This window comes from Balaenoptera acutorostrata, chromosome 3 (genome assembly GCF_949987535.1).
Source record: "Balaenoptera acutorostrata chromosome 3, mBalAcu1.1, whole genome shotgun sequence".
NCBI lineage: Eukaryota > Metazoa > Chordata > Mammalia > Artiodactyla > Balaenopteridae > Balaenoptera > Balaenoptera acutorostrata.
This window is the reverse complement of record NC_080066.1, coordinates 78,278,893-78,303,537: the sequence shown is the minus strand read 5'-3', so window position 1 is coordinate 78,303,537 and position 24,645 is coordinate 78,278,893. Positions and strand designations below refer to the sequence as shown.

Here is a 24,645-nt window from a genome sequence, read left to right as displayed (position 1 = left end):
TCTATGACAAAGGAGGCAAGGATATACAATGGAGAAAAGACAGCCTCTTCAATAAGTGGTGCTGGGAAAACTGGACAGCTACATGTTAAAGAATGAAATTAGAACACTCCCTAACACCATACACAAAAATAAACTCAAAATGGATTAAAGACCTAAATGTAAGGCCAGACACTATAAAACTCTTAGAAGAAAACATAGGAAGAACACTCTTTGACATAAATCACAGCAAGATCTTTTCTGATCCACCTCCTAGAGTAATGGAAATAAAAATAAACAAATGGGACCTAATGAGACTTAAGAGCTTTGCAAAGCAAAGGAAACCACAAACAAGACAAAAAGACAACCTTCAGAATGGGAGAAAATATTTGCAAACGAATCAACGGACAAAGGATTAATCTCCAAAATATATAAACAGCTCATGCAGCTCAATATTAAAAAAAACCAAACAACCCAATCCAAAAATGGGCAGAAGACCTAAATAGACATTTCTCCAAAGAAGACATACAGATGGCCAAGAAGCACATGAAAAGCTGCTCAACATCACTAATTATTAGAGAAATGAAAATCAAAACTACAATGAGGTATCACCTCACACCAGTTAGAATGGGCATCATCAGAAAATCTACAAACAACAAATGCTGGAGAGGGTGTGGAGAAAAGGGAACCCTCTTGCACTGTTGGTGGGAATGTAAATTGATACAGCCACTATGGAGAACAGTATGCAGGTTCCTTAAAAAACTAAAAATAGAACTACCATATGACCCAGCAATCCCACTACTGGGCATATACCCTGAGAAAACCATAATTCAAAAAGACACATGCACCCCAATGCTCACTGCAGCACTATTTACAATAGCCACGTCATGGAAGCAACCTAAATGCCCATCAACAGATGAATGGATAAAGAAGATGTGGTACCTATATACAATGGAATATTACTCAGCCATAAAAAGGAACGAAATTGGGTCATTTGTAGAGAAGTGGATGGATCTAGAGACTGTCATACAGAGTGAAGTAAGTCAGAAAGAGAAAAATAAATATCGTATATTAACGCATATATGTGGAACCTAGAAAAAGGTACAGATGAACCGGTTTTCAGGGCAGAAATAGAGACACAGATGTAGAGAAGAAACATATAGACACCAAGGGGGTAAAGTGGCAGGGTGGTGGTGGTGTGATGAATTGGGAGATTGGGATTGACATGTAACACTAATACGTATAAAATAGATAACTAATAAGAACCTGCCCTATAAAAAAATAAATAAAATAAAATTTAAAAAAAAAGAATATCAACTAATTAAAGTAGAAGGAATGATTAAAAAAAAAAAGAGTTCGATAGGCTGTGGGTTATCCTGAGAACCTCATGTTGAGCTCTGCACGTGGTCAAATTCTAATATGTAAAATCAAACTAAAATTTCTAAACTAAGAAAAACAGAAGAGACAATTTCCACCAAATCAAATGTCTCAAAAAATGTTCTTTACAAATGGTCAGAGGAATACTGAATGGTTCAGGATTAGCTCTGGAGATGAACTCCAGAGCTAGCCTTTTTCAGTGACCTGCAAACTGAGACTATGTTCATTGGGTTAACTGATAACATTAAGAGGGATAATAGATGAGTAGAATGTGCCTTAATAAACCAAAAAATAAAGGCCCCTCAAAAGGCAGGTTAGAAGCGTGTAGCAAATGAAGTAGAACAAAGGGATTATCTAATATAAAGAATCTACTTTGTTAAGGAACCAATGTTTCAGTCTCTAAAATAAGAGGCTACTACCTGCTTAACACAGAACTGTGTTTATATAAAGAGAAGTTTAGAGTAATCTTTCTAGATTCATATTCAAGACTATCTTTGTTTTGGAGACCAGACTCCTCCCTTTCTGGGGCTCCATTCTAGGCCCTGTATAATTTCAAATGGAAGCCTCCAAGTCATCCCAGCTCACAAGCTGTTTCTACTTATTACGGAGTTGGGGCAGGAGGTACTGTTTTTCTCATTAAGGTAACTGAAGGCAGTACCCAACCACAATAAGAAATTTTAAAAGAACAAATAAAAAGTAGCATAAACAAGACTTAAAGACAAGAAACCTACTATTCAAATGTTTTAACCCTCATTGCTTTTCCCAGCTTAACTGAGTCAGTGAAGAGGACTACAGCGAATAATTTCAGTAACTATTCTGTGAAAATTAACACAACAGTATCAAAACAAAATCCTTTCCACTACCATATATTTGAATAGTAAAACAGCTGCAGAGTTAAATGATACAACAGAAATCAATTAGGCCAAATAAAAATGAAAAAGATTAAGAAACAGTAACACATCACAAGCTGAACAGATCAGCTATAAAAAGCTATTTTAAAAAATAGTGTAGGGCTTCCCTGGTGGCGCAGTGGTACAGAATCCGCCTGCCAATTAAGGGGACAGGGGTTCGAGCCCTGCTCCGGGAAGATCCCACATGCCGCGGAGCAACTAAGTCCGTGCGCCACAACTACTGAGCCTGCGCTCTAGAGCCTGCGAGCCACAACTACTGAAGCCCGCGCACCTAGAGCCCGTGCTCCATAACAAGAGAAGCCACCGCAATGAGAAGCGCACGCACCGCAACGAAGAGTAGCCCCCACTCACCGCAACTAGAGAAAGCCCGCGCACAGCAACGAAGACCCAACACAGCCAAAATAAATTAATTAATTAATTAAAAAAAAAAATAGTGTAACAGCAAGCATTACTAACATCTACATGCAGAAACATGAAGTATCAAAGGAAGGGCAAAGACAGAAGAAATTACAACGAAAAATAAACAAGCTGAAGCAAAATGATTTACCTGAATTTATAGAGACAGAACAGACAAGGACCCTGTCTCCTAGTTCCCAAACCAGTGCTCTTCTAATTATGCCTTGACAATTACCCAAAATGATGCCTAAATAATATAGAGTAGTACTATTTTATAACTCATCTCTCTTAAGAAAGAAGGAAATAGATTCCATCTCTGCTTAGATGCAGGAAACATTTCAACTTCTTCTTGGAAATGTCTTAGAAAGATAAAAGTAGGATGTTACATTATAATAATACCTAGTAAAATAACTACCAAATGCACAAAACCTGGAGTCAAAAGGTCCAGATTCTAGGTTCTGTGAGATACTGGGTTGTTGACAAAGTCTCTGAATCCAATCCACCTGTATAATGGAGGAAATACTACCTACACCTCATAACGGAACTGAATTAATCAGTAAGAGCAAATACATAAAGTTCCTTATAAAAAAATAAAATGTAGGTCAAATAAACTCAGTTCAGGTAGTCTAAGGGCAAAGGGAAGTGAAGAAGAAAGCTGTCAAGGCAGGTATCTTATTCTAGAAAAAGTTGTGTTAAAGGAACAAAGATCCCTTCTCTTTGCCACTCTGGCCCCATTCTTCCTGCCGAGCCCCTCCCCAGAAGCTCTTAGAAAAAGGCTTCTGAGAGCTGGAGTTAGGGGTTTAACACAGAGTAAAGAAAGAGGGCATCAGATGAAGAGCGCAATGACAAAAATACAAGTAATGTGGCCCATCATTTTCAATCCAGAACTGCTGCTTCAATAAAATAAGCAGCATTTCATAAAATAAGTGGTCCAGATATCATAAACAACTAGAAAGAAAAACTAACTCTCCCCCCAAACCCATAACCCCAGTCCAATCATGAGAAAAACATCAAAAAGACTGCAACAGAGGGTTATCCTACAATATCCCTGACCAATACTCCTCAAAATTGTCAAGGTTATAAAAAAACAAGAAAAGTCTGAGAAACCATCACAGCCAAGAAGACTAAAGAGGCATGACAATTAAACGTACTGTGGTATCCTGGACAAGATCTTGGAACAGAAGAAGGACCGTAGTAAAAACTAAAGAAATCTGAAAAAACTATGGGCTGACTTTAGTTAACAATAATGTACCAATATTGGTTCATTAATTGTAACAAATGTACCATACTAATGTAAGCTGTTAATAATACAGGAAGGTAGTGGAGACGACTCTATCTGCTCAGTTTTTTCTATAAATCTAAAACTGTTCTAAATAAAAAAAATAGACTTATTTTTTTTAAAAAGTAGACATGAGGATATCTGAAGTTTCAGGAAAATTTGACCAAGCTCTCTCAGGACCATTACATTCTTAATGAACAACAGTCTGGAGTTGAAAATGCAAAATGGCAGATAGTTTTTAGTCTGAGATCATCCAATCATTTGCCCAGGAGACATTTTGTGAGCAAAAATATTAAGATGGTGGTTTTCAAACTTTAGTATGCATCAGAAACACCCGGAGGGCCTCTTCAAACAAAGACTGATGGGCTCCACACCTGGAGTTTCTGATTTAGTAGACCTGAGTGAGGCCCATGGATTGACATTTCTAACCAGTTCCCAGGTAATACAGATGCTACTACTCCATGGAGCACACCTGAAGAGCCACTATATTAATGGTAATATACAAAGAAAACTGAATCCCTGAGTTCCCACAGTACTTACTGATGATTAGGGAGAAGGGACTATAAACTTTGTGATAAAATTATCCAACTAACCAAGGAGAGGAAAAGAAATTTCAGAATATAAAAGTTATAAAACATGTGAATTATCAAAGGAAAGAGTGAGTTGTACAATCTGCTGACAACGCACGTAACACAAAACCAGCACAGATCATTGTAAAGGACAAATATCCAAAAATACTGCACTATGATATATGCAGCCTATGACATAAACTTGCACTTTAATGACATCATGAAATTGAGTACACTTTAAAATGTGGAAGAAAAACAAAAGCTTTGGAAACTAAAAAGGATATTCATTGCTGGCTTTAAAAAAAAGAGCAAGAAGTATAAAAGCAAAAATACAGTATTAAAGATGTTAAAATATGCATAACAAACCAAAGAATAAACTAAGAATACAAAAGCCTGTCTTGCCCCAGATAAAGCAGAAGTTGATTCTTTGAAAAAGACAAACTATGTATCAGAAGGAGAAACTGCTGTGTATAGCTCAGAAGATGACAGACTACTGATCAAATTCTATATGGCAAAATTTATATTCAAAGAGTCCGGGATTCTTTCTGCTCATCTTTCAATTCATTAATTTGTATTTCTCTAAAGTAGGCTACTGAACTTATTACACTGTGAATCACAGACCCCCACCCCGACTGCAATGGCAAGGGGATTATCCCATCCTGGCTTTCTCAGTGACAGTAGCTTTCACGGCTAAGGCAGAGACCCCAGCAGAACGTGGGGCCATGCAGTCAAGCCAGTGGAGCTATGGGTACTGGGCCTCCTGCCCACATCTCTTTTCAGGCAACACTTCCCTTTTGCTAAAATAAAGGTGAGAAATAATAATAATAAAGGCAGCCTTTCTTTTCTTTCTACCTGTTATTCCTGAGTAGGATTTCTCGGCTCTTTATCTCACGGCAGAAGAAGCAAGAACACAGTTTTCCCCTTTTGACTCTAAGAACCTCTCCCCATCCCCCTACTTCCCAAAATAATTAATTGATTACATTAACTTTTGTGAAAAAATTAATATTTTGCTTTTCAGTTTCAGAACTAAGTACCACTTTTTCCCATAAAATTATTTCAGCTACTGAATGTACCAAATGTCAGGATATCTCCCTGTTAGTACTCATTTCAAAATAAAAAGCTGCTTCAACTATTTTTCCATTTACATTATGCTTATGAATTCTGCCTAACTCAAGATGTGTAAATTTAGATGCTGTACAGGCATCACTTTCTCCTATACTTTGTAAACTTCAATCCATCATGAGAACTGCTTTTCATTTCAAGTAGTAAGTCAAGACATATTTAGATAAACTACCTGAAGGTGCTCCAACCCAAGCCAGACCAAGGACACCATCATCAAAATCTCGGTCTGTGAAGACATAGGCCAAACAGTAGTCATCATGATTCTGCTCAGAATTTAATTCCAGAAACTTCTCCACACCAATATTTGGAAAACGGAAGGGATTTGTAGGATCCTTCTCATCAGCAGTTGTGTTGATCTAAAATCCAAAACAATGACTTTAACAAGCAACCAACGTTAGCAGAGCCTTAGTGTAAGTAGTATCTACCTGGACAATATGCTTGGGGCCCAAGGAAGTCAGGCCTAAATTAAAGCTTTTACAGTTATTCCCACTACCTCCATCCCTGAGCTAATCATAGAAGCCAAAAAGGGAGGAGGGAGGGAGGAGGGAGGAGGGAAGGAAGGATGGACGGGTAGGGGAATTAAAACTGAGTATATTACATTTCTGAGCAAGTGTTCACAGATTCCTGAACACTGAACACTTGGGATGGGAAAACAAGTTCTGCTTTCAAAATTTCCAATAAGGAAGTACAGTTTCTCAATTTAATCATTTGATGAGTCTCCTTTAGTGCTAATCTCCTACATATGATGACAAGTATGACATAAAACCCTATATTTCAGCTAATTAGTACAACATAAAAGAGATATTGAACCCAAAACTGTCAATTCAGCAGACAAATCATATTCTTGGTTCTCCTTGCCTAGAGTCATGAGTCAAGAACAACTAACTTCAAATTCAATTTTTTCCCCTGAATGTGAGCAAGAATTTTTTTTTCCTTTGTCAATTCGTTTCTCTTACTATTTCAAGCTGAGTTCCTCCAGAATGTTTCCTTCGACACTTAGCTACTATACTCCAGGGTGCAGGTTCCTCCTTCACAATGTGAAGAATAATCAGTTCTGATACCAAACTTCAACTAAAACAAAAGCTTTCATTTACTACTCATTGCTTCCTTTCAGAGACCTCTGCCTAACCTTTGAAGTCCTAGAACAATTTGGTTTTCCCCAAGTAAGTCAGAGAATTACATACAAGACTGTTGGTAGAGAATAAAAAGGAATATGTATGAGAGTAAACATTGCTTAGAAGGGAAATCTCAGTCTATTGAAAATATCAGTGATAAGGCTATTACAGTTAATAAAATGAAAACTATAGATCTTTTTAGGATCCACATCCTTCAGTAAAAACCAAGGAGCTTACAAACAGGATGGTAGAAACACCACCGAAGGCAATTGCCTAAAGACAGACATGAGACCATCTGGTTCATCCATTAACAATTAACCAGAAACAATCAGTTATGGTCATCTAACACACACACACACACACACACACACACACACACACACACACACACATCCAAAAACAAGAACACTATATATTAAAGGTAGCCCATGCTTAGAGACATTCTGCATATCGCTTTTTCCCACTAAACACAGAAATGAAATTCTCTGATACTTCTGTAATATTGGCTACAAATAAAAACTGCATCTAAATTTTAGTTACCTATATTAAAAATGGGATGATTAATTTTTTTTTAACAAATTTATTTATTTATTTTTGGCTGCGTTGGGTCTTCATTGCTGCATACGGGCTTTCTCTAGTTGCAGTGAGCAGGGGCTACTCTTCGTTGTGGTGGCTTCTCTTGTTGCAGAGCACGGGCTCTAGGCTCGCGGGCTTTAGTAGTTGTGGCGCGCAGGCTCTAGAGCGCAGGCTCAGTAGTTGTGGTGCACGGGCTTAGTTGCTCAGTGGAATGTGGGATCTTCCCAGACCAGGGCTCGAACCCGTGTCCCCTGCATTGGCAGGCAGATTCTTAACCACTGTGCCACCAGGGAAGCCCGGGATGATTGATATTTAAATATTTGCTTATAAAATATAAATTTCAAATTATTTAATGGGTCACAAACAAACTTCAACTGATGACATTTAAAGTTTTAATCTCAGTTAAAGGCCTGAAAAACAACTAATCGCCACATAACTCTTTTATATACATGCATCTCTTCATAATGCAAATTACTTTACTCAAACAAATGTGTTTCACTAAAATTTGTTCAGGTGTTCTCTACTTTTCACTACTTTGCATTTCATTGCTCTGTCTACTAAATAGCAATACTTATACCACTTATCACTTTTACTTGCTCATTTAAAGGTTTATATTGCTCTCAAAATACATGAAAGTAATTGATTACAAACAGTTCTTATACAGTATATCGAACCATATTTCACCTTAAGACAATCCAATGTAATATTTAATCATGTCACTTCTAAAAGTAAGGACCACTTTCAGCTATTTTTTAAAATATATTACACATATGTACTAAAACTATAATCTAGTCAACCATATTTTAAGAAGAATAAAAGCACAAAATATAAAGAAACCCTGTGGGGTATTCCCTGGCGGTCTGGTGGTTAGGACTAGGCGCTTTCACTGCCAAGGGCCTGGGTTCGATCCCTGGTCGGGGAACTAAGATGCCGCAAGCTACCGGCGCAGCCAAAAAAACGCTGTGCAGCCATGTGGCACAGCAAAAAATAAATAAATAAATAACATTAAAAAAAATAAAAGCCATTAAAAAAATTTGTTTTAAACAAAGAAACCCTGTGGCAAGTACTTCTGTAAAATGATGATTTTTAAAACCCAGGTTATCTAGCTTATAAACTCAGATTCTTAAAAGCAATATACTTTGAAAGAATTCATATTTAGAAAATTTTTGAAACAGTCCAATTTGTTAAGAACAATATTTACTTATTAACAATTTATAACATTAAAACTAAGAATCAGTAGTTCTGGATCAGCATTTCTCAAAATGTGCACTGCAGGTCTTTGGAGTTTCAGCTGATGTTAAGACAAAAAGGTTAAATTAGCTTAGAAAAATATGGATGTCTTTCCCAAAGGATTTCTCAAAACTTGAAATACATTAGTGTGCACTGTTAAATTTCAAGAGGAAACAGTATTAAGTGTTTTTCCAACTTCCAATTGTATTTAACCACTGTACCTATCCTTCCCTCCGCTGCAGCATCAAATGGGACACACTCTGAAATATACTGCATAAGGCAAATCTGAAGAAACTGGGGAATAATATCAGGGAGAAAAATGTCAAGTACGGTATCTGCAGTTACTTAGAGTGCTTTCTAACTGGTATGTTAATCAGATAGATAGAAAACAGTACTTTCTACCATACCTCTTCTGCAGTCCAGATTAAAGTCCTATAGATTTCATTAAGTCATAAACCCAAGTATCCCCTCTGTGTGTGTGTAAAACCCAAGAGTAAAGATAACCTGCATCAGCAAACACAATTTAACTATTTAATGCATGAAGATGAAGTAAAAGGCAAGCATTTTTCTTTTTGTAAACATGATCCTTATTGTTTCTCTTTCTTAATGTTCTTAACTATTGAAATTCCTTACTTACTCTTATGCGTTTCACCATGAAACTGATATTACGGATTCCAGAGAAGTCTGTGGTCTGGTAAATTGTATCAATCGCTTTAACATGACTGGATATCTATTGATTTAAAAAAAAAGACATTTTAGAGGCAATGTCGAAATGTGAAAAAGACTGTGAATTTCCATTTCCCAAATCAAGAATTATTCATATTCCACCACATTCAAATTTTAAAATGTCAATATCATACACTAGATGAAAGGATGAAAAAGATTAGTGAGCTGGAACTGAGAAGGGAAATTCAGTGACTTTTCCATATTTTTCTCTGGCCAAAACCAAACACGCACTCTTGCCTCAGTCATATATTGGGTTGGCCAAAAAGTCCCTTTGGTTTTTAAGTAAAAATAAAAGACATTTTTCATTTTCACCAAGAATTTATTGGTATTCATCATTTTGTTCCACTACCTTCTGCCATTTTTCAGGCAACTTCATAATTCCATTCCCAAAACTTTTTATCTTTTCAAGCAAAGACCTGTTCCAGGTACCTTTTACAATCTTCCAGGGAATTGAAATTTCTTCCATTAAGAGAATTTTGTAAAGACCGAAATAAATGGAAATCCGAAGGTGCACTGTCTGGTGAATACAGGGGATGAATCAGAACTTCCCAGCCAAGCTGTAACAGTTTTTGCCTGGTCATCAAAAAAACATGAGGTCTTGTGTTATCCTGATGGAAGATTCTGTGTTTTCTGTTGACTAATTCCGGATGCTTTTCGTCGAGTGCCGCTTTCAGTTGGTCTAGCTGGGAGCAGTACTAGCTGGAATTAATCGTTTCGTTTTCCGGAAGGAGCTCATAATAGAGGACTCCCTTCCAATCCCACCATCTACACAACATCACCTTCTCTGGACGAAGACCGGCCTTTGGTATGGTTGGTGGTGGTTCATTTCGCTTGCCCCACGATCTCTTCCGTTCCACATTATTGTACAGCAAGGGTCCCCAACCCCTGGGCCGCAGACCAGTAGTGGTCCTCAGCCTGTTAGGAACTGGGCTGCACAGCAGGAGGTGAGCAGTGGGCAAGCAAACGAAGCTTCATCTGTGGCTCCCCATCGCTCGCATTACCGCCTGACCCATCCCCCCCACCCCCATCCGTGGAAAAACCGTCTTCCACAAAACCAGTCCCTGGTGCCAAAAAGGTTGGGGACCGCTGTTGAACAGTATTCACTTTTCATTGCCCGTCACAATGTTTTAAAAAACAGAACGTTTTCGTTACGTTTAAGTAGAGAATCACATGCGGAAATACGGGCAAGGTTTTTTCCGCTCAACTTACGTGGAACCCAAACATGAAAGCGAGTAACATAACCGAGCTGGTGCAAATGCTTTTCAGTGCTTGATTTGGATATTTTGAATATGTCGGCTATCTCCCACGTGGTATAACGTTTATTGTTCTCAATTAATGTCTCGATTTGATTGCTATCAACTTCAACTGGTCTACCTAACCGTGGAGCATCGTCCAGTAAGAAATCTCCAGCACGAAACTTCACAAACCACTTTTGACACGTTTGATCAGTCACAGCACCTTCTCCATACACTACACAAATCTTTTTTTGCGTTTCAGTTGTGTTTTTACCTTTCTTGAAATAATAAAGCATAATATGCCAAATGTTTTTCTTCCATCTTCAATATTAAAATGGCTACACAAAAATTCACCAATTTTTATGTTTTTTTTAAATGCATGCTGATCTGACAGCTGTCACAATACAATCTAACAAAATTGTTTCAAATGAAATTAAAGACAATTAAGCACTACTAGTGACATCTTATGGAAAAAACTGAACGAACTTTTTGGCCAACCCAATAAAATTTGGTTTCCTCAATCCATCCTGCAATGTCATACCTCCATGCCTTTTCGCATGCTGCTTCCTTATGCCTAGGGTATCTACCCCTTAGACTCAGCTCAAACATCTTCTGTGAATACCTCCCTGATAATATCAGGACACTCAGTCATTCTCTGACTTCAGTCTTTCCATTGATGCACTAGTACATATTCTGTAAGTTTTGTCTACCATTTACTATATGGTAGGCGCTGTTTTAGGGTGCTGGAGGTATAGGGGTGAACAAAATTGAGAAGGTCCCTATAAATTTACAGATTTATTCTAGAAGGGGAGGAAAGGAAGGAAGTAATACAAATATAAATAACATACATTCAGATTTTGCTAAATTCTAAGAAGAGATAAACAGGGTGATAGAACACAAAAAGATCCTCTTTTTCCTAGCTGACTCCCAACTTAACGCTCTGGCTTCTAAACCACTCTATAGACAACCTCCCATCTTCATTTACAAAAAGCACTCTTGCTACCACTTATGTGAAAACATGCATATATATATAGGTTCAAAACTATTTTCAAAGAAATTATATAAACATAAATAGTCAAGTAAAAGCATTAACAATAATAATTTTAAAAGTAGCCCAGGTTGCCAAACAATGATAAAGAATATCATAACACTGCTGATAAAGTCCATTACAAATCTGTGCTATCTACCCTCAGCTTGGCCTAGCAATCCCTTATCCAATTCTCACTGTTCCTTGTCCACCCCCAACAGTGGTAGTTCAAACATTTTTCCACAGATGACTGATCAGACATCTTACTTTACTGAGAGTTCATCTTGATCTCCTGCTCTTTTAATCTTCAAACTTGTCTTTCTTTCTTTCTTTTTTAATATTTATTTATTTATTTGGTTGCGCCAGGTCTTACTTGCGGCAGGCGGGCTCCTTAGCTGCGGCATGCAAGTGGGATCTAGTTCCCTGACCAGGGATCAAACCAGGGTCCCCTGCATTGGGAGCACGGAGTCTTATCCACTGCGCCACCAGGGAAGTCCCCAAACTTTTCTATCTTTATCCATTTCTATCTCCCTCAAATGGTAACTCTTCCTTAAAGAGTAACTTTTCTATATTCTTAACCCCAATCTTTACTGGATCTTCAAGGACATTGTTTCACATCAGTTTTTCTTTCTCATATCTTACACTGCTTCTCTACTGGATCATTTTCCTCTTCTGACCAACTTCTCATGTATCCCCCTTTCACTCAAATATTCCATATTATTCCTAAGCCACCATTTTTTTTCTGTTTTTCACATCTCTTGAAACCCTAACTGCTCCTGCCAACCCATTCCTTATTGTTCATAATGTTTTCACCCTCACAACTTTATTGAGAGCTTGCTTAAAGTCCATCAATAATATTCTAACAACTAAAAATCAGCTAACCTTTATAATCATTCTCTCTTTTTTTCAGCATTACTGAGGTATAATTGACAAATAAAATGTAAGATATTTAAAGTGTACATCATGATTTGACATACATATACAAATATACATTGTATATTTGACATACATATACATCGAGTTAATTACTTTGTAGTCATTCTCTTTGGTATCTCCACATATGACACTATTGGTTATGCATTTTGTTGTGAAACTTTGCTTATTCCTTGGCTAATCCTATTTTATCTCCTACCTCTTTAACTATTATATTTTAGCCCATAGCTTCTCCTTGTCATCCTATTCACTATAAAGAGATTTTATCTCCCAGTTCCTTCCCTTTTGATTTCATTCTCTCTCCTTATTTTAACTATCTCTTTTGCACCCTTAAATTCCATGCAGAAAGCTCAAGGCTAACCTCTCCCAAGCTCCAGTTCTACATTATCAATACCCTATAATCACCATGTACATGGGCTTTTAAACGCATCTAAAAGTAAGTTCATCACCACCAACAAAATGAGTTTACCATTTATACTAATGACACCTCCACCTTCTCAGTCTCAAATCCTTGGACTCAAAATGCATTCATCAAACTCTCACTGGATACCTTCAAAATGAAGGATATTTTGAAGAGTGTCTCCAAAAAATTTATACTTCAATAAGACACAAATGTAGATAGTAATGTAACTTAAAAAGTGTTCAGTACAAGGAGAATACAGAATAGAAATTAATTATTCTTATTGGAAAGACTCCTCTATCTTTCCCTCCTTTAAGACCACAAATGACAATTTGACCCTCTTTTCCAAGCTCAGCTCCCAGTGTCATCATCTCCTTCATGAAATCATTTTCTTACATCTCTCTTTAGAATGACACTAAAATATCCTAACTGGTCTTTCAGTTATTTGTGTTCTTATCGTACATATTTTCTCATATCACAATTGAAAATACTCTTTATTTTTCCAAAATGAGATATGCACTAACTTTAATTTTTAGAGGAATATACAGGTATAATGAAACAATATGAGAATATGAAAACTAAAATAGTAGCAAAATTATAAATACCTGGGCAATCACAGCCTCTCGTGTTCCATAATATTTAAAAAACAGATGATCAGTCTGAATATAAAGCTGACAAGTATTTTTTTCAGCTGAAGTTGTACGTTTTTTCCTCAGGAGTTCTGGACCGTTAATAGCATGTTCTTCTTGAGGTGTCTATATGTCAAAAAGAGTCATTTCTAATCAGCAGTATGCTTCACTATTATAATTTTATATAGTTAAGAATACACATTATAAACAATTTCACTTCCTACTTTATTATGTAAAACCATAGGTATTTCCTTGCACTGTTAAAAATTCTTCATAAACACCACTTTCAGTCTCATAACATTCTACTATATAGATGACTTATTTATTCAAGCAATTCTTTAACTTTGAAACATTTTCAAAACATACCATTTAATATGTAAATATAAAGCAAGTCTTACACTAGTTTACAATACTTTGATATCTTCCTCTACCTCACCTCTAATACCCAATCTATCACCCAGCCCTGTCAGATTTAGCTTCTAAATACTTAGGGCATCTGTCCATTACCTCTAGCTCCATCACATTAGCCGAAGCCACCATCACTTATTACCTAGAGTATTGCAATCTGAGCGATGGGAATCTACCTCTATCCACTTGTGGCCTTCAATCTAATCTTCATACTGCAATCCTTTCAAAACACAATTTTCAAAATATTACCCACCTGCATTTGTATTTCAATGATTTCCCATGGCTCTAAGGATAAAGTCGTAAATCCTTTATATGCACCACCCAGTCAGCACTGCAGACTCTACTTACCTGCCCAGTTTCGTCCCATTCCATATTACTTCACAGAGAGACCCTACCACATTACCCAACAATAGCTCTCTGTGCTACAGCTACATAGGCCTTCTTTCCAATCCTCCAACACAGGGTCTGCATCCTGTCACAGTCTTTTGCACACGGTGATGCTGTCTCTCCTGATCTAGTTAACTTCTCTTCTTCAGACTTAGCAGAGATCAATTCACCCCTTATACCACCTCACAGAACAATGTACCCATGTCCTTTACAGTTTATCATGTGGTTATTTGTTTATTTTCTGTCCCCAGCCCACCACCATTATTACTTCAACCACTAGAATGAGAGTTCTGGAAAGAAGGAATTATCTCGGTGTTTGCGTCTCACTATACTGCTATCAGCTAACACACACTTCGCAGGCAAACAGTAGACACTCAATAAGTATTTGTTCAAAGAATTAACACTGCTACTGAATCCAAGCACTTAAACATTTGTTGACATCTAAAAGCACCATGTTAAGTGAATTTTGATGACAGAGTAATAGAGAATTCAACTTAATTAAATTTTAAGCCACAATTCCAAATTTACACTCACATTTTATAATTTCCTTCTCCCTTGACAACTCCATGTTTGACTGTTCTCTTAGTTACTGTCTTCATTGTACTTTTATCTATTTTCGCTCAGTACATCATTCTAGGATGGCAGTTACTGTTTCAGCACATTCCATTGTCTTCTGGTTTCAACTGTTTCCAATGAGAAATGAGCTGTCATTTTTACTGTTGCTTCTCTGAAGGTGACTAGACTTTTTTTATTGGTTGCTTTGAGTATATTCTTTGGTTTTTAGACTTTTCTAATATTGTACTAGTGTTATTTTCTTTGTGAAAGACTTTTCCTGCGCTAATTACAGGGTTTACTAAATTTGTTGTTTGATATTCTCTGTCATATGTGGAATTCTCAGCCACCATCTGTCCCTATTCCACTCTCATTTTTTCTCCTTCTGAGATATCAATTACGCATACTTTAGACCTTTTTAATGTATCACCTATGTCTCTTAAGCTCTTTTCTGTATTTTCTACACTTTTGTTTCTAAGTGGTTTACCCTATTTTTTTATGACGTACTATTCAGATCTAAGCCCGTCAAATCCTTCGTTTCTGTTGTTATATTTCTCAATTCTAGAATTTCCATCAGGTTCTTTTGTTCATTTTCAATTTTCTGCTGAAATTTTTAATTTCCTCTTTATGTACTTGAACATATTATAAAGTCTGTATCTGTGTCTGATCATTTCATTATTCACACACCTTTAGGTTGTTTACATGTCTGACACCCCAGCTATACTGTAAGCTCTCTGAGGGTGTATACCTGTCATTTATTCTTGAATGGCTAATGTTTGATAAATAATTTTTTCCCTCTCACTCTTCCATCATGTTGTCTCATTTGCTAATGTGCTGATTATTTTGAACTGAGTGCCAGATGATGTACATGGAAAACCATAGATATAATCTGAGGCAACAAGTAATGATATCTTTCTCAAGAGAAAATCTGTTTTCACTTCTGGCAGGCAATGAGCCTTGGTGCACTAGTAATCCTCCATTACCTTAATCCAATCAGAGATTAAGAAGATGTGGTGTGAAACTTTAACCCCTGGGAGGGGAGGCAGAACACTTTCTGATACACCCTTACTTCTAGGGAGCAGTCTTTCATTCAAGATCCCAACCTGAAGTCCCGAAATAGTATTTTTATCTTTAGCCTCAAGAATCTGGAGGGTTCTATTCAGTTTTTCAGTCTCTTAGCTACCTCCTCAGGAACTGGAAGATAAAGCTAGAGAAAAGGTAGCCCTGAACGTCAGGCTCACCTTCCTAAGTGCCCTCTTTTTTCCCTAAGATCTGGTCCCACACTTCTTCACAGCTTTGTTATCTCTCCAACGCCTTCTAACAAATACACACACATGCAGACACAAATATAAACATAAACATATATTTTTTTAAATATTCATATTTTGAGGTCAGGTTGATCTCTATTAGTTGTTCTAAACAGGAGAAGGACTACTTCTCTATTTCTTGAAAACAATTCTTTGTCAATGTTATGAATTGTGAATATTGTCTCAAAGTTTATAACTGTCTTCACTTTAAGGTGTCCTTCACTCTTAATTTTCATAGAGTGAAATACATCAATTCTTTAATAGTCAAAGATTCCATGCCTTATTCAAAGTGTTTCTCTACTTCAAAATACAAAATATTTTTTAATATCTTCTTTTGTCAAGTGTCTTTTCAAATGCTTTTGCCCATTTTTTAATTGAGGTTTGACCATTTTTTAAAAACTGAGTTATAAGAGTTCTTGTTATATTCCGGAGAAGGCTTCTGTCAGATATATGTACTGCTGACATTTTTCTCACAGTCTGTGGCTTCTTTTTACATTTTCTTAACTGTATCTTTTGAGAAGTTTTTAATTTTGACAAAGTCGAGTTCGTAATTTTTTTCGGCAGGGTATTTTTGTGTCCTAAGAAATTGTTGTCTATTCCAAAGTCACAAAAATTTCCTCTATGTTTTTATCTAGAAGTTTACGTTTTAGCTTTAAGCATGCAGATTTATTATCCATTTTGAGTTTATTTTTGTATAAGGTGTAATGGTATAAGTTGAGGTTCTTTTTTTTTTAATGGATATTCAATTGTTCCAGTACTATCTGTCAGACTGCTCTTTTGTCCTTTAAATTACCTTGGGATTTTTGTGAAAATCAACTGGCCAAACATATATGGACTCTCTATTCTGCTCCATGACCTAAGTCTATCTGGAGGTCAAGATGACACCATCTTGATTACTGTAGCTTTACAGTAAATCTCAAAATCAGGTAGTATAAGTCCTCTAGCTTTTGTTCTTTTTTGAAAATTGTTTTGGCTATTCTAGGTCCTTTACATTTCCATATAACTTTGAAAATCTGTTTGTCAATGACTAGATAAATCCCCACTGGGGGATTATATTTGGTTCTTTTATTATAATTACTATTCTCTTCTCTTTGTTTTCATAGTTTTTTGTAGTTTTTTGAACACATTAATATGAGGTGTTTCAAAGCCCTCATGTGCTAATGCCTGTAATTTCTAGTCTGTTTCTATCTGGGTGGTTTTTTGTTCTGATTATGGATCACATTTTCCAACTTCTTGAGCTTCTTGTCATCTAGCAATGTTTTCTGAACATCTGACATTCTGAATGCTACATCGTTGAGTATCTGCATTCAGTGTCCTTCTTTAACAAGTATTATTGAGCTTTGTTCTGACAGGCAACTAATTTACTTGAAAATCACCTTGATCTTCCTGAAGTTTGGTTTTTCAGCTTAGTTAGGACAGGTCTGGAGTAGCCTTTAGTCTACGGTGAGATTAGCCTACTCCAAGCATGGCTTGGGATCTCTACCAAGTACAATTTCTGATAGTTGTTCAGTTCATAGATTCCTCAGTAGTTTTTCTTTCTCGGGTAGTTTTCTCATAGAATCCTACCCTGTGCATGCAAAGCTTAGAATCTGGTTAAGATTCAAGGCGACCCCTGTGCAGATATCTATAGCTTTTTCTCAGCATAGCTCTCTCCTCTCAGGTACTATGTCCATAAATCCAGATACCTCAGCCTTCCAGAACCTGAACGTATCTCTTCAATTGTGCAACAGCGCTGTGCACTTCTTACTCTTGTTGAAATGCCCTTCATTGTGCCATTCCTAAAATTTTGCCTCCAGTCAAAAAGTCAGGGGAATCACAGAGATATTTATTTCTCCTCTCTCAGGTATCTCAATCCTGTACTGCCTGTTGGCCAATATTTGAAAACAATTGTTTCTTTTTGTTGTTGTTGTTCTTGTTTTGTTTTCCAGTTGTTTTTTGCAGGATGGCTAGTTGGATACCTGTTACTCTATCACGGCTGGAAAGGGAAATCTCCACTTACTTGTTCTAAGAGTTTCAAAGTTTTCGTTTTAGTACTTTACAGAGTTTTGTTTTGCTTTAAATATGATGTGAGATGAAGATCCAACTTCATTTTTTCCAAATGGATAAACATTTTCTCTGGCTCCATTTATTCAATAGTCTCTACTTTCCTCCCTGATTTGAGATTTCACCTCTACCACATAACAAAGTTTCATATACATATGGATCTGTTCCTGAGCACTCAATTTTACTCCTCTGGTCAATTTGTACATCCCTATGCTGAAAGTACACTCTCAATTACTAGAGTCAGTCTTAATATCTTCCAGGGTAAATCTCTCTTTCCTGTTCATCACCTTCAGATGGGCCTCACTTCTTCTTAGCCTTCACTTTTCTGTGTAACATTTTAGACCCATCAAGTGCTGTGAAAAATCATGTTGTAATTTGTATGGAATTGCACTGAATCTACAAATCAATATGGGGAAAATTAATGTTTTTATATTAGGTATTATGTTCCAATTTATATAGTATACCTCTCCATAATAAAATCAATCATCTGTAACATTTCTTATAAAATTTTGTAATTTTCCTTACACAGGTCTTATAATTCTGTTACGTTTATTCTTTGATACATAATATTCTTGATATTATTTTTAATGGTATCCTCTCTTAAATGACATTTCTGGTGTTCTGCTGCTGATATAAAAAAATACAACCTACATTTGTATATTAAATGTTATGTCTAGCCACTGTTAAATGGTATTATATCTAGCAATCTATACTCTCAGCCTCTCTATCCACATTGCTGATACCTTAGTACAAGCCACTATCACTTCTCAACTGAATAACTGCAGCAACTCCTAATTAGTCTCCTTGTCTCTAGTTTTGCACCTCACTCTGAAGTTAAGAATTCTTTACTGGTCTTGCTATCTCTCTGGCCTTGTATATACTGTTCCTCCTCTTTCCATCTCTTCATGGTCAACCTAATTTCTGCTTTTTCTTTTAGTTTCTGATTATTGTCCTCAAACACTTGCAAGGCTAGGTTAACTAGTCTTCTTGTGTGTAGAATATCACCCTTTGCTTAATCTTCTTCAATTTCCTACTATCTTCAATTTTTCTGTGTCTCCAATTAAACTATAAACTTTGTGAGGACAAGCCTTCATCTTAATTTCCACATATTCCCAGAACCTATCACAGATCTTCTGACATATGGGAGATCAATACAAAATTGTTCAATGAAGACAAGAATAAAATCTCACTTAGACTTAAAAAGACCCATTTGATATGGTATTATTTATGCCATTTTGCAGATCAAGAAACATACAAATCTGCATTTGCGACTCAAGAAATGTTAATCGATGCTACTACTTTTAGAAAGGATGTTCAAGATATATGATGTTTTATTATAAAAATAAATTTTTTTTAATTTTAAACTTGTGTTTTAAATAACCATAAAACTATCACCTATGAATGAAATAAAGGAGGTCAAAAAAAGAATAAAACGTCAACAGTGAATGGCAGAAAAACTTAAAATATCAAAACTACTATGATTTTTATTAGGGTAACTAACAATCTTGGTTTGCTTAGAGACACATGATTTTCAACGTTAAACTGGAGAAGTCTCAGGCAAACCAGGGGAAGTTGGTCACTCTAATTTTCATATTAATACAAACACATTTATACAAAATACATGTTCAGACTGGATATTTTTAAATTTTATGATAAAACACGTAAGAGAATATTTTGGACACGTTATGTTTTTTGGGTCATGCAGATTTGTACTCAAATCGCAGCATCACACCTTTATTATAAGCAAGTTACTTGGCCTCTTTGAGCATTAAAAAATACAAATATTTCCCGACGGCAGTATAAATCTTTTAGAAATCCTAGAACATACATTTTTAATGCAGAAACACAAACCCAAGTTCACTTCCATTTCTTAAACACAAGTTTGTATTAAAATCCTTACCTGTGTTACTTCTTCCACACCAGTCATCTGGTACTTCCTCATCCTTTCAAATACTGAATGATCTGCACAGCCCCCCTGTGGACCATATTTATGGGGATAGTCTAAAACACAAAGAAGAAATGTTATTACTGTCACATGTTTAGGTATTACCAATTATCTTATAAATGAAAATTTAACTGTCATAATTAATGAAAGCCATAAATGCTTATTGGGCTCCAATGGGAAAGGCATTATGCTAGGCATTCTACTTTTAAAACCTGGCAGGTTCTGAAGTTCTCCTTCAACATCATTGGTCTCTAAGTTTTTGTCATATGAATGATTTGTGAATTCTAAAAAAGAACAATAATCATTCTTTATTCTGCGTTTAACTTTCCCAACCTGTCCCACTTCAGATACATAGAGCATTTTAACACTGCAATTTACTTCATTTTGTAATTTATAACTTTCCATTCAAACACATTAAATTTCTTATTCTGCAAATGTACAAAGCTACCTCAATTTGAACTACAGTTAGGCAAATATAATATCATATTTGGTTTGAATTCCTTCAATGAATACCAACTAGTCATAAGGGAAAGTAACCTAGAAACATGCTCTATGGCATAGTAAAAGCAGACTGAGTTTAAATTTCTTCAATGTATAATTGAAGTGAATGCTTTACAAAGCAATAACTATTTTATTATCACTTGTTTTCCCTTTATAATTAAACAGTGATTAATTTAGCCTTAACTGAATTGTTTCTATTTCCAGACAGCTGTTCAATTTAGTGTAGTCATTTAAAAGTTTATTCCACTCTCTCAAAGTTCACATACTTCCCTTGTTAAGGTTCTCCTTAGTTCATGAACATATTTTATAATTCAATCTACTACCCATAATTAAGAGAACTATCAAAATAAAATATGGAGACATGGGTTAGAGGGGAAGCACTGAAACATCCTTAAGTAGCATATACTTATAATACATAGAATTATAATTAGAAACACTGTTTCTTAAGTAAATCTAGACCCTGAAGTGGACACTAGTGACCTATTTCACTGGAAATACTAACTAAATATCACAATACAAATCTAAACTGGCAGGTAGGAGGTAGGGGTTATGGACAACCTACTTACATTGATATAACAGCTCTGATTTAAACGTTAGTTTTTACCAGAGGTCAAGATTGCAACAGCTGTAAAATTCCAATCAATAAATGTGGAAGAAGTGATAGACTTAGGGACTTCTCTGGTGGCGCAGTGGTTAAGAATCCGCCTGCCAATGCAGGGGACACGGATTTGAGCCCTGGTCCGGGAAGATCCCACATGCCATGGAACAACTAAGCCCGTGCGCCACAACTACTGAGCCTGCGCTCTAGAGCCTGGGAGCCACAACTACTGAAGCCCATGCGCCACAACTACTGAAGCCCATGCGCCACACTACTGAAGCCCACACACCTAGAGCCCGTGCTCCGCAACAAGAGAAGCCACCGTAATGAGAAGCCCGTGCACCACAACAAAGAGTAGCCCCCACTCTCAGCAACTAGAGAAAACCCGCGTGCAGCAGCGAAGACCCAATGCAGCCAAAAATTAAATAAATGAATAAATAAATAAATTTATTTAAAAAAAAAAAGAAATCAAGGGGGAACCCCAGAACTCTCCCTGTTCTTAGGAAGACATTCCCTTGACCCCCACTTACTTAAACACTCACAGCTATCTACCACTTCCTGCCTTGGGAACATCAGGACTATTCTCATTGGGGCTCAGCTTTTATAGTCATGAGACTACACCATCAAGTACTCCAATTTACTATAAGTTTTTGCTGCCTCCAATTCACTACTTCCCTCTATTACCTTATTTATAGCTCCTAACTCACTGTCACTCTCTCTGATACCACCCAATCATAATTCTTAGTGATTTCAACATTAATGGGGATGATCCTTCCAATACACTCATCCTACCTTTTCTCCAACTGTCTTCTCTTACTTCAATTTCTGAAACCCCTTCTTAATCTCAACTTCCTCATCTTTTCTTTCCACCACTCATCTTTTCAGAACATTCCCTTTAGACTCCAACAATCCTTTGACATCTCAAAAACCCTTCAATCCACCTATGCTACCACCCTGTTCACTAGTGGATATTCTCTTTCTCCTTATTCAGCTTAAATCCCATAGTCAATTATTATTATAATTACTCCACTGCATTTACCTTAAACTCCCTTGCCACCACCCCCTTCCCAACTCTCCACCAAAACCTGTTTAAATTCAGCTCTCTACCTATACCGCTCCAGTTGAATGGGGCTGGAGAAGCAACTGGTAACTATAACTATTCTCATTCAAAAATTATAATCTGGGGGCTTCCCTGGTGGCGCAGTGGTTGAGAATCTGCCTGCCAATGCAGGGGACACGGGTTCGTGCCCTGGTCTGGGAAGATCCCACATGCCGCGGAGCAACTGGGCCCGTGAGTCACAACTACTGAGCCTGTGCGTCTGGAGCCTGTGCTCCGCAACAAGAGAGGCCACAATAGTGAGAGGCCCGCGCACCGCGATGAAGAGTGGCCCCCGCTTGCCCCAACTACAGAAAGCCCTAGCACAGAAACGAAGACCCAACATAGCAATCAATCAATAAATAAATAAATCTTTAAAAAAAAAATTATAATCTGTAACCTCAAGCAGTTCCTTTATGCCACCTGACAATGATAATGTATTTCCAGAGTCCCTTCTCAATCCTATTTCACTGTTTAACTTCAGGCAGTCCCCGCTTTATCACAGTATTATAGGCAGTAAAACTGACCATGCAAGCTGAAACTATACAAAGTGATCTTAATAATCAATGGGGAAAATTACAACTGCTCCATGGCCTTCAAAATTTTTTGGCAAACTACTGAAACTCTCTTGTTATTTATAAATGTGTAGGGGAATTTAAAAATAAAACTATTATCTATATAGTACACTATAATTTAAAACATTATTAACATCAAGGGACTTCCCTGGTGGCACAGTGGTTAAGAATCCGCCTGCCAATGCAGGGGACACGGGTTCGAGCCCTGGTCTAGGAAGATCCCACATGCCACGGAGCAACTAAGCCCATGTGCCACAACTACTGAGCCTACACTCTAGAGCCTGTGAGCCACAACTACTGAGCCTGCATGCCACAACTACTGAAGCCCATGTGCCTAGAGCCTGTGCTCCACAAGAGAAGCCACCGCAATGAGAAGCCCGCGCACCACAACAAAGAGTAGCCCCTGCTCGCCACAACTAGAGAAAGCCCTCGTGCAGCAACGAAGACCCAACGCAGCCAAAATTTAATTAATTAATTAATTGTTTTTAAAAAAAGAAACATCAAGAATTAGAATATTTAAAAGAAATAGAGTGTTTTGTTTCTTTGTAAATTGTATCTTATATATCATAAATTTTATATATGCTTCAAAATCTGTCAGCACAAAACTCTCCCAACAGAAAAAAAGGAATCGAGTATAAAATGTTTCCCATATACTTTCAAAACTTCTAAAAGAGCCTATTTTCCCTGGTCACCACATTAACTATGAAAATGGACAATGACATTTTCCCTCTAAAATTACTGACAATATAATCCCCATTTCTAGAAAAAGCCTTTGTTCAACTAATGAATAAGCCCTCATTGAGATGCTAAATCATAGGATGCAACTGTAGTTCCCCTGAAAAGGCCAAACAGCATATTCTTTCACAAAGAATGAGTCATTGGCGTAGAATATTCAGCCTATTTAAAACAAAGATCAGCTTTAAATCTACGGCTTTTCTTCCAGTTCCTCTGCATGCCAACCTCTTGCTTCTGTTTTGTTGTAGGAAGCACAGATATAAATAATACATATATTGTGATACCACCTCAAGCAGGAAATAGCTCTAGTTAACTCTCAATCATCCACTCCAGGAAGGGGGAATATTTACAGTTCAGATCATCTGCCCAAGAGATGCATAAAACACCCACTTCTCACTACAGACTAACTAGACTAGACTTTACCTCCTCACTATTCCCAGCAAGCCATCCCTCCCTCAAAGTGACTGCCAGGTTAGGAATTTGACTGCAGAGTCCAAAGCTTTAGCTATGAGATAACTCTCTAACCATCAAAACTTGGTGTAAGGGCTTCCCTGGTGGCGCAGTGGTTGAGAATCTGCCTGCTAATGCAGGGGACGCGGGTTCGAGCCCTGGTCTGGGAAGATCCCACATGCCGCGGAGCAACTGGGCCCGTGAGCCACAACTGCTGAGCCTGCGCGTCTGGAGCCTGTGCTCCACAACAAGAGAGGCCACCATAGTGAGAGGCCCGTGCACCGCGATGAAGAGTGGCCCCCGCTTGCCGCAACTAGAGAAAGCCCTCGCACGAAACGAAGACCCAACACAGCTAAAAATAAATAAATAAATAGAGTAGCTATTAAAAAAAAAAAAATTAAAAAAAAAAAAAAAAAAAAACTTGGTGTAATTCCTCCAATGACACACTATGAATCACTAAATTCAATCAAATGACCCAACTTTTATGATATTCATTGAATTTAAAAGACAGTGGTTCCACAGACACTGTACAAAAAGTTGATTTGTT

At 37.0% G+C, this 24,645-nt stretch overlaps 1 protein-coding gene across 1 annotated transcript in view; it reads right to left on the bottom strand.

The window, feature by feature from the left end:
• The window catches only part of ADAM10 (ADAM metallopeptidase domain 10), a 109,062-nt gene that overhangs the window by 35,666 nt on the left and 48,751 nt on the right, over positions 1-24,645 (bottom strand). Inside the window, exons 5-8 of the mRNA XM_057543260.1 lie at positions 20,099-20,199; positions 13,478-13,627; positions 9,189-9,281; positions 5,803-5,986 (exon numbers count right to left, since the gene is read on the bottom strand). Of these exons, the coding sequence (XP_057399243.1) occupies positions 5,803-5,986; positions 9,189-9,281; positions 13,478-13,627; positions 20,099-20,199 (528 nt within the window). The remainder of the gene's footprint in view (positions 1-5,802; positions 5,987-9,188; positions 9,282-13,477; positions 13,628-20,098; positions 20,200-24,645) is intronic.